At 39.9% G+C, this 11,414-nt stretch overlaps 1 protein-coding gene across 3 annotated transcripts in view; it reads right to left on the bottom strand.

Annotated features, from left to right (window-relative positions):
* Positions 1-10,383, bottom strand: part of nadsyn1 (NAD synthetase 1) — a 28,657-nt gene extending 18,274 nt beyond the window's left edge. For 2 of the 3 annotated variants that reach the window (XM_028014868.1, XM_028014870.1), the window contains exons 1-13: positions 10,078-10,382; positions 9,619-9,679; positions 9,011-9,127; positions 6,913-6,966; positions 6,470-6,559; positions 3,927-3,978; positions 3,685-3,773; positions 3,439-3,556; positions 3,061-3,192; positions 2,787-2,858; positions 892-1,016; positions 773-821; positions 602-704 (exon numbers count right to left, since the gene is read on the bottom strand). In XM_028014868.1, the coding sequence (XP_027870669.1) occupies positions 602-704; positions 773-821; positions 892-1,016; positions 2,787-2,858; positions 3,061-3,192; positions 3,439-3,556; positions 3,685-3,773; positions 3,927-3,978; positions 6,470-6,559; positions 6,913-6,966; positions 9,011-9,127; positions 9,619-9,679; positions 10,078-10,162 (1,147 nt within the window). In that variant the 5' untranslated portion in view covers positions 10,163-10,382. Of the gene's footprint in view, positions 1-601; positions 705-772; positions 822-891; positions 1,017-2,786; positions 2,859-3,060; positions 3,193-3,438; positions 3,557-3,684; positions 3,774-3,926; positions 3,979-6,469; positions 6,560-6,912; positions 6,967-9,010; positions 9,128-9,618; positions 9,680-10,077 lie in introns of all 3 variants that reach the window. The other variant, XM_028014869.1, reaches the window with a different exon arrangement.
* Between the last annotated feature and the right edge of the window lie 1,031 nt (positions 10,384-11,414).

The following is an 11,414-nucleotide window of genomic DNA, read 5'->3' as shown; positions in this document are numbered from 1 at the left end:
GAGTGGGGCCCCGGTGACCCGCGTCCGGGCGAGGGAACACCAAGTCCAAGGTTTTCTTTCATCATTGGGGTCTTCGGGCTGCACTTTGTCTGGTCCCTCACCTAGGACCTGTCTGCCTTGGGTGACCCTACCAGGGGCATGAAGCCCCAGACAGCATAGCTCCTAGGATCATTGGGGCACTCAAACCCCTCCACCACGATAAGGTGGCAGCCCATGGAGGAGTGTTCTGTCAACACATACGTGTAAAAAGGAACAAACTGTTCCTTTTACTGAGACTTCATAGCCCTGGTTATTCATGCACATATTCACATGCTGATGATGGTGAGCTACTGGATAGTAGCCACAGCTGTCCTGGAGCAGTCTGACAAAGGTGAGATCTCCATGTATCGGCACCCCCTTTTGGGCCCTCTGACCACCACCAACTGACAAGGTGGGTGAAGTACCCAAGGACATAACAACAGAGGCGATCTCCTGAGCCATTATCACCACATAACCTCACCATGCTGTTAGTTCTTCATTTAATTGAATGTCATCTTTTAGCAGGACAGCCATTTGTGAAGTTGCATTAGTTAAGGTAAAACAGGAGACTTCTATTACTCACTGCTGTCTTCCACAGCCTGGCACAGCAGCACACACATAGAGTGGACGATACAGGCAGTGGAGGAGCTGTCAACACCGCCGCTCAGAGGCAGAAGGAAACCACCCTACAACAGAAGTCAGCAGCATTAAGTTTCACCAAGACTAATCACATCAGGGATGTTCCAGTCCTCACCTGGCAACTTCTCCTCAGGTAGTCCCACAGCCAACAGGCTGGCCCTAGACTGAACAACCAGAGATCCTGTCTGTAAAAAGTTCACTCTTTTTATAAATCAAGTAAAAGGCACTTTATACCTGATCTCTTCCTCTGGTGTGTGAAACATCCACTGTATTGGCTGGTGTGTGGGGAGGTAGACATCATTAGAGCTCGATAAAGAAAAATCTACTTTGATCCTATAGCAAGGTTTCTGTTGTCCTTCCTACAGCAGAGAACACGATAAAGAGCAGGGTCACTCACCAAGCCAAGCAGGTATTAACCAATTACAAGCACCATCCAGCTGTAACTCTGGGACTGACAGCAACACCAAAAGCATGAATGATGTCATTAAAACTGCAACTGGCTGAAGATGGCATAAATCACAGGGATCGTAAAGTAATCCTCCACAAAACCAAGACAGGACTCTGGCTGAGGCACTAGTAAACATCAACATTACTGCTAGTCAGCAGAAACAGGCTGGTAAAGTTAAAAGATGACATTTAAGCAAAATCTACCAGGGCTGAGAATGATTTTAGCCTTTATGTTTGTTACTTTGCTTGTATTAGTCAGGATAATTCAGACAAATGCCTGAGGGATATTTCACAATTGTAGGATTACAAGATCAGACTTTATTATACACACAGTCTTTAGAACTGTGTGTTTTAAATGTTGAATATATATTTAGCAATATGCTGAGCAATGTGTCCTTAAGACTATCACTGTAAATTATTATTAATTGTATGTTTATTGTATGGGCTGCACAGTAGCACAGTTGGTAGCACTGTTGCCTTGCAGCAAGAAGGTCCAGGGTTTGATTAATGGAGTTTGCATGTTATCCCTGTGCATGCGTGGGTTCTTTCCGGGTACTCCGGCTTCCTCCCACAGTCCAAAAACATGAGTGTATAAGTTCTCCTTGGGTGTGGGTGTGTGTGTGCATGGTTGACTGGCAACCTGTCCAGGTTGTACCCCGCCTGCCGCCCGAAATGTCTCGCTGTAGATAGGCACCAGCTACGTTGGGACAAACACAATTCCCCCTATCCCTTAGGGCAGGGTTCTCAAACTCCAGTCCTCAAAGGCCACTGTCCTGCAGTTTTTAGATGTGCCACAGGTACAAAAACGCTGGAATGAAATGGCTTGATTACCTCCTCCTTGTGTAGATCAGTTCTCCAGAGCCTTGCTAATGACCTAATTATTCTATTCAGGTGTGGTGCAGCAGAGGCACATCTAAAAGTTGCAGGAAAGCGGCCCTTGAGGACTGGAGTTTGAGACCCCTGCCTTAGGGGATCAAAAAAGTATTATCTTATCTTAAACTGTGCATTTGTTTAATTATATGCCAAAACTAAAGCTAATTTATGTTGTAATTGTTATTTTAAGATAAGTTAAAATGATAAAAAAAATTTAAAAAACAGAAAGACAAATAGGACATGAGAATCACAGACAAAACTTATTAGTTTCTGAGTGGTGTGACTGCTAACTGAAGAGATAGACTGTTAACCTAGGAGAAGGCTAACTGCACAGGATAAATCGCCATGGTAACTTATATGTTACCGTTTTTTTGAAACAAATTGAGGCTTAATTAAGCCAGGATATCCGGAAAATCATTTATCCTAGTTTTGTTAAACTAGGATAAGAGCCCTTTGGTGACTCAGAAGCTCAGCTGCAGTGATTTTGTGGATGCCTTATCTAGTGTTAGTGGGAAATAAGCTGAATGGGTCATGAAGGCTGAACAGTCAGTGATTTATGTACAGCTCTGGAGAACATCCAAATACTGATAATGAGCACACACTGTACATCTTTCTTCACTTGTTCCTACTAAAATGAAGAACAGTAAGTCATTAATATTTGGACAGCTGATACTAATGTTGTCCTAACGTTGCTTTTTGAGGCCCCAGGCAGAATTGACACAATCTGTTAGAAGCTGAGGGTAAGTAAACAAAACCACCACAAGATACACGTTCCAGCTTCCAAAAACTCGGAGCAAATATTTTCTAACCATGAGTGGCTGGCAGAGTTCTCCTCTGTAACTGCGGACGTCCTCCAGATCTAGAGTGGCTGTAATCACTTCCTGTAGTAAAAACAAACACTTCCCAGGTTATAATGGCACACTTTAAAAGCTCAGCAGCACTCAACAGATCAATCTGGAAACACTGGGACTCTCCACTAAAATAACCACACTACATGCTACATGGATGCACCCCCCCCCCCCCCCCCCCCACAGGGATATCATATATGTGCAGGTTTGTCTTGTACCGTGTTGCCATGCCTACCACATCATCAAGGGAAAACTGTGCTCCACGAGCTACAACCCCTCCATTGATGGCCACCATGGCACAGCCGTCATAGTACAACCGGTCTCCATCACAGCCCCTCTGGTTGGCATACAGGTAGATCCCTCCACTCTGAAACAACACCAACAGCTTACAACCTCACTACTGTACAGACAACAAGCATGTCGCTCTTCTCCACTGTTGTGGTGCAACACTGCCCTCTAGTGTTTCAGTGGTCAAGCAGTGCACACAAAGTTTCTTAGAACATAACTCTAATATCTATGATTTTAAGTCAGTGAGATGAAATGTTTTACTACATTCAATCTTTTCTATGTGAACAGGCAAGTTGTTGTTCCAGGTCTACTGGGGAATGACTACCTTGGTGGTGGCTGACTTGATGAGGTTGACTCTTTGGTCCGCTTTACGGAGCTCATGGTGGCTGGCAGAAGAGTTGGTAAAGATTTCAACACCATCCAGCCCCATCTGAATATGAGGGCTGAGGAAACAACAACTGTACATCAGAGCTGGACACAGTCACACAACCCGCCTGTTCGAACATGCTAACAGGATCAAGAGAAGTGAAAGAAATAACAAAACATTGCGTCTCTGTCTGAGTTGCTCTACCTGTTGGGATTCCAGAGCTCTGCACAGATTTCCGTGCCAATACAGGTGTCCTTAGTGGACAGCACACAATCCCCAAATGGGACAGTGTCCTGAGGAACCGAAGACAAACAGACACTGTTATGACAACTGCTCTGAGAACTTACCAGTCAGCTGATAAATTAAAACAATATTCTTCAAAAACATTCTAGAAATTAAAGGATGAAATCATAAAGTAGATTGCATCATCAGTCATAAGTCAGTACCTGGCCGGTTACTTCCTGGATCATTCTGGGCAGGAAATACTCTTCCACCTGTCTTAACACACAAGTTCACAGGATTAGATTTATGCATAAACTCATATCATGGTGTGCGAGTAGAACAACAGGGTGAGATAGCTCCTGACACACAACATTGGTCAATAGAGCATCTTGAAGCTTTGTTGTGAAAACTGGCACAAAGTGGTGAGATCTTTCCAGGTTATCGCAGAAAACAGATCATAAAAGCCTGAGACATAAGCCTTGTACTTTGATTTACTGATGATTATAAAATAAGTAATTTTGTATTTTGATTTATTGATGATTATACAAAGAGTTTTATGTAATAAAAAGTAGATCAAGAAATGAATAGCATGATAAATAAAATGGTGAACTGAAGGTTGACAATAGAATTAAACTCGGATGTTTATTAAAAGTTATGTTTGAAAAATTAAATTAAAAGATGATTGTGTTTAATAATTTATGATGATCATACAGCATATATAGAACTGTAACTGAAGTAATCATACATTGTGTGAAGTACATTGACATGTAATTCTCAGACTGTGTTATAATTAGACCAGAGGTCAGGACCAGTAAAGGGTCTGAGCTGAGCGGGAAGGCAGGGGAACTCCAAAGAAGACCTAGAATGTTTTCTCTGAACCAGATTAAAAAATTGAAACCAGATGGTCAGAGGACAAACAACTAAAAAGGAGAAGTGAACAATGCGTTGACCGATGTGGAAAGGTTTGGTACTTTCCGCAAAGCCATCGAACGTTCAAGAAGTCACGTAAGCCATCACCCCATACACAACTATGGGGTGAGAAAGTATAATAACCCATTAAAAGAGGAACAAGTGGTTCTTAGTCTCCGGTGCTGAAGTCAAGCCAACAAGAAGATGCAGACCAAAGATCAGCAGAGGACCGTACCCTGGAACCATGAGGAGGTGAAGATGAATAAGGCGGCTAGAAGGGGACAAAGCCCATCGACCCTGATTCCTGATTCGACCGCCGCTTTGCGCTCAACCCAAGATCTCAACAGACCGCAACAGACTTGGTGAATGGACAAAGGTCACTGAGTGATGAAGATCTGAGTGTTCGGAAGTCAACAACCAGTTCTGCTTTGCTTCTATTCAGAAGAGGATTTTGCCATACAAAGATAACACTCTAACCAAGGACATCAACGTCTTCTGTTGCTGAGATCATCAACCATGTGGGTATGACCTGAACTGTACCCCAAAGCCTCGCTCAGCAAATTAGTGACACAGTTTAGGGAAAGAAATTAGGATGAAGATGATTTTATTTATTTTTATTCTTAATTTGTAATCATTGATAATTAACCTGTCTGTCATTTACCCCTGCTAAAAGCTTGCTTAATAAAGAAGCATTAAAATCCTAATGAGATTTGCAGACAGTGAAATTAATCGAGTCATCTATTGTGTTTGGTTCTTCTAATTAGTGTAAAACTTATGAACATGTCTCTAGGAATGTGGAGGCTTCAGAAGTTCCTTTAGTGTTGGTAAAATAATGACCTTGGGGCTTATGTTGAGCCACTGAAAATGGTCTAGTCTGTAACAAATGCTCGTTGTTGATAGGGAGAAAGCTATTGTTAACAAGAGTGGTTATGGAAGTTATGCAGTTGTGAGGGCTACTCAGCTAATTGCTTCTTAACTGAAAAAGGTTATTACTTTTTGAATGAAGGTAGTTAAAGGCTAGATGAGTCTCTCTAGACACCAGCTTAGACAGATTATCTCTTCTAGACCTGTCTCAGGGTAAGACTTATAGAGATTTCCCAGACCCATTAGATGGAGAGCTGGTCAGTAGTCATTCCATGGGAGTTGTGAGATTTAGGGCAGGGCTGGCTATTACGCAAAACAGCTTTACTATATTTTTTCTTTCTCTGGGTCACAGAAATAATGAAAAATTAATTTTTCCTCACATCAGATTTAAAAGCACTTTTTTTGTAGAGAAGAGTAGCTTCACATTTCCACAAGGGAATAACACAAATGGCTTACGAAACATTAATTTGTATCAAATTTCCTACATTAGGTATTATGAAAAGAAGTCATACTGATTACACAAGATTACACAATGCTGCTTTTAAGAGACTAAGCAAATTTAGTTTTACTGGATAAAAGGCTGTAAAAGTAGCTGCATTAGGACAAGTGAACCACACTGGTTAAGTAGAACATGAAGACAACACAACAGACCACCGAAGTATAGTCTCAACTGACAATGATAAAAGTTGTTGCTGCACATGGACAATGTGTTGTTCAAAAGTAGCTTTGTTACTGTAGAAGCACTGCAGCAGTTTTTCATTCTGTTAAGGGAGAGTTTTCCTTTCCACCATTGCCACATGCTTCCTCAGTAAGTCAATGCAAACTGTTGGATTTCCTTAGAAAACTGAACCAACTGAATTAAACTTAACTGTGACCAACTAACTATCAATCTGTCTTTGTTTCATGAAGTAAATTGAGAGGCCATTTGTTGTGAATCAAGACAAAAAAAACCCAAATTGTGTCGAATAAATTTAATTAGTAGAGACTAACCAACCTTAACCGACTCCAAGGTGAGAACCAACGCATCTCTCTGTAGATGCCAGAATTGGCCATCAGCATCTTAGGTCTGATTAGCAGGATTTTTCTACAGGAAGCAAAAGGAATGCAGATTTATAGTTTTTGCTACACTGAAAAACATTATCTAGCTCATACAGGTGACAAACATTCTAGACCAGGGGTGGGCAACTCCAGGTCTCGAGGGCCAGTGTCCTACAACTCTTAGATGTCTCCCTGGTCCAACACACTTGAATCTAACAGCTGAATCACCTCTTAAGTGCAGTCAAGTTTTCCAGAGTCCTGCTAATGACCTCATTATTTGACTCAGGTGTGTTGAAGTAGAGATACATCTAAAAGTTGCAGGAGACCGGCCCTCGAGGCCTGGAGTTTCCCACCCCCGTTCTAGACTGTAGTTGTGGTTGGACTAAACCTCTGACATACCTGTTCAGAAAGAGGACACGGCAGTTGTAACGTACATTATGATGCATGATAGGCCTGAGAGAAAAACAGAAGAAAGTCACACATGGGGCCTTGAAAATATACTCATAACCCTGAAAGTTAAACTTTTTTTTTCACTTCATACCTTCTGTGTTTTTTGTGATTAAAAGAAAGAAGTGAATAATTGTGAAACAAAATTAAAATAAAGGCCCTAAGTTGATACTTAGGGCCAACAGATGCAATACCTTTAGCAATTATCATAAAATTTAAGGTACTGTATGTCTCTTCCAGCTTTAGCACATTTAAAGATCTGAAAAATCTAACCGTTCCACTTCGCAAAATAGATGAAGCTCATTCAGATTGTCACTGTCCTGCTGGAAGGCGAACCTCTGCCCCAATCTCAAGAGTTTTACAGTCTCAAGCAGAGGTCGCGCTAGACTTTTTTTGTTATTCAGCATAAAAAAAAAAAAAAAAGATAAATAAAAAAATCGGTCAAATACTATTTTTACCCGTCAAATTATAATCATATTAACATAGGCCATTTAGCAGCATTTTTATGCGGTTTAGGTAATATTCACCTAGTTGAACCGTGAATCCAGATCCCATCACACATAAAGATTAACACATCTAACTTTTTCTTGGTAGTGATACAAACCACAGACTGAGGCCCCGATACCTTATAATAAATTAAATTAAAGACTGCACTTAAATTACAGTCGCTTCACCAGCTAGGGTCTGAAGACACAGTCTCACAAATTCCTCCTGGTTTGCATCTGCAGAGAAACTGCCCGAGTTCATCAGTCAGTTGGATCTGTCTGATCCAGACCGATCAATTGAACTCAAGAGATTTTTACTCTGTGCGGTCTGGGCGTGCACTTTTACGAGGATCTTTTTGCGTGGTTCATCTTCCCTGAAACGGACAGATGTTACATCTGGACGCGGGAGGGTAATGACTTCCAGCTCCATTTGTTAAAACCGCAGGACGAGTGAAGTTTAATTCTTCCCAACGGCAGAGCCGCGTCCGCATTAGTTCTGCAGCGGACTGCGCTTGTTACGGTCTAATTAACTTTTTCTGCACCTTTACTTATTTCCTCAAGATAAAATGCCGGCTCCTCTGTTTAGACTATACATGGGTTAGCTTAACATTGCATTCTCTTAACAGTAGTTTTCTCTGGTCTGTAATGGAGACTTGAATTAAATGAGCCATTTCAACCAAAGGTTTGAAAAGCGCTTCCTAACCAGACGCGCTCCAAAGTGTCTGGTCCATAACTCTTCAGCACGCTGTCAGCTCCTGGTCAGAAAGACGCATTTAGTTCAGTGTCCATGAGATGAAATTCAGAAAGGATTGTTTTAATTGATTGATTTTAGTTGCCTCTGCGATTAACTCTTTGCATATACAGTAGTCTGTAATGTCTGCCTGTGTGAACCAGTCAAGGGTGTGAATTATAACCTGTCAAATGACGGATGGGCTTCAAATTTTCCCGTTGTTTAAAAAAGATAACAGGTCAAATACAGAAAATATTCCGTTAACACGACCGCTGGTCTCCACTAAGTTTTCCTACAGAAATGCCATCCATCTTCTCAGTGGAATACTGGAAAATTGTGTTTGATTTCATTCTTACTGCATTTATATATATTGTTTAAAAATATGCTGAACAAAGAAGGAAGAACTGAATTTTACAGATAAGTCTGTAGATGAACAACTGCACTTTCATTGTGTGTACACAAAAGATTTTGATAATAAATATTTCTTGTAGACTTCTATAAATCCCACTGCACTGCAGATTGTTGCTGCTTTTGTTTGTAGCAACTAGGTCAAACGCCGGTGCCATCTTGTGGCATAATGAGGGCAAGTCAAACTGCAAACAACCAAGACTGAATACACAGAAGCGGAGAAAGTTGTGAGCGACTTATCTGCAGTTTTGAATGAAGAAGCTAGATGGAGTGAGGAAGAAGACAAAGCTGGTTCTACTGACAGACTGCAACCCCATTTACTGAGCCGCATTATTCAGGAAGAAACGACTCCATCATTTCTGGGGAGGAGTTCGACAGTGATTTTACAGTAGATTTTACATCTACTCTATTTCAAGCTAAAACTTACATTCCCACATCACAGATGATGTCCTGGGTAACTGGGGATTCCAGAAGAGTCTTCAGGACCTGAAAGCTGTGAAGCAGCGTGTCTGACTCATAGAAGTGGTCTGCACAGCCATACCCACTATCAAATACACACCAGATGGAGAGAAAAGGGATTTAGCAAAGTGAAGTAAAACCAAATGAAAACAGAAACTAAGCCCTCTGATTGGTCAGTATAAATTCAGGTAGTTTTTTTTTTGTTTTGTTTGAAACACATAAAAACATAAACTGTGTTCGCTGTTTTGTGATAAATTATAGAACTAATGCTACAACCACTCACAGAGCATAACATTTGCTTCACAAAAGATCACTGCTGATATCTTTGCTGCTAGACATTGAGTAGACACGCTTGCTCAAGAGACCGGGAAACTCCTGTACCATGGTTAAAGAGTCCTGTTGTTTCAGGACTCTAGCTCTTTATTATCAAATAAAAATGGTTTGATACGATATGTGACATGTTCATGTGAAGCATTAATTGCATTATAAAAGAAGGGGGATAAGGTGACTTCTCATCCAATATAGAACATACTGCACATAATGCAGAACTTGATGTTGGTTTGTTTTTCTTCCTACCATATCTCCAGCTCTGGACCCAGCCGATATTTGGCTCCATTTGCCTTTGCTACCTCGATACCTGCAGAAACACACACCGAGCAGGATGCATTACTGGCTTTAGATGTAGAAAAAAACCTGTGTGCGTATACTGTAATATTTCTGCACCAAAACAAATTCATCCAAAACTTTCGAGATTTTTATGTGAAAATAAAAAAATTGAGAAAGATGTTGTCCTTTTGCTTCCACTTTTTCTTTTTGTGGCCTAAAAATCCCAATAAGATCCATTAAAGATCTGGTTGTTACTTGACAGAATCTGAAGAAGTTCAAGGGGTATTGTTTGGTAAGTAAAACAAAATGCCTCAATGCTTCATGAAGCTTTATCTCGTCATCAATAGTAAACAGCATTAAACGTTGTTTTCTTACAATAAACTAATACCACCAATTTTGTGCAAACATAAATGAAATAAATCCACTTACTCTTCAATATTCTCTTCGCGTTGCCTTCAAAGTCCAGAACCCACTGATTTAAAGAGCATGTTGACAAGGTCACTTTACGACCCATTCTCTTCTCCTTGTGTTCACAATCAACACGTCACAGGACAAATATAAACTGTGGTCTATCTTCACAACTTGTTCGCACAAAACCTTAATAAGTGAGTTGTTTGCTTCTACGATGCTGAGTGTATTGTCACTTCCGCAGGAAAGCAACACAGCTCACTTCCTCGGCTGAAGTCTGTCAGTGTGATGCTGCACTCAGCAGGATGAAGGGCATATTACAAGCCAGCAGCATATTGTTTGGCTGTTTTTCTTTTTCTCGTTCAATGGCGATTGGCCGACAATGTTTTGGGGAATTACTGCCACCAACTGGAATGGAGTGTGAATTGGGATACTAAATTGTTACATGGATACTACATACAAGAAAAAATACATTCTTAAAATCCATTTTTCTATTAATTTAGTCTTTCTAAGGTTCCTTAGCAAAAAATAACATTTTAAACTATGTCCAGGTGCAGTGTGTCCTGTAGATTAACTAGCTCTCTTCTCTCAATAGCAGTAGAACAATAAAACGTGTTCCACTCTCTGGTGAAAAATTAATATACTAAGTATGTTAACTTTTAACGTACTTGAGCATACTTTAAATAAGACTAATCATGAGTATACTTCAAGTTCACTTAGGATTAGTTAACTTAAAGTGTGACATTTTGTAACAACAAATTTTGTGCTTAGTGTACTTTAATAGTATTTAAATTGTAATATAGCACAATTTAAAGTGTACTAAATGTACTTCAACGTACTTTTTTTGGACAACTTATGTTACACTTAGTGTACTTTAAGTATATTGCTTTGTATGTAATATAAACATGCTTGATTAGTATATTTTGAGTGTACTATTTTTGTTATTGAATTACATTTAAAATATACTTAGAATGTATTTTAAGTATATTGGCATTACATATTTTATATACTAGTAGTGTGATTACAGTATGCTACAATTACACTTTTGGTTTATTATAATTGCTAATGAAGTACACTTTTCAGTTACTTAATGTCTTTTATTGATCTGCTTTGCCACTTTGTATATTACATGCTTCATACACACTGCAGTACTGCAAACATATCAGGCTACCAGAACATAGAAGGATCAATTACTACACACTTTACAGGTGAAACTAATTACATTGTGTTTTCAATATATTACCATTTTGGTAACACTTTATTATAATCAGACAAGCACAAGACTAACATAACACCTGTCATCCAACTTTTAAAGCAACTTATCATTAAAAGTGTCATTATTTACCAAATGAAACTTC

The sequence above is a fragment of the Xiphophorus couchianus genome, chromosome 4 (assembly GCF_001444195.1).
Source record: "Xiphophorus couchianus chromosome 4, X_couchianus-1.0, whole genome shotgun sequence".
NCBI lineage: Eukaryota > Metazoa > Chordata > Actinopteri > Cyprinodontiformes > Poeciliidae > Xiphophorus > Xiphophorus couchianus.
The sequence above is the reverse complement of the archived record's forward strand: the minus strand, read 5'-3'. Positions and strand labels throughout refer to the sequence as shown.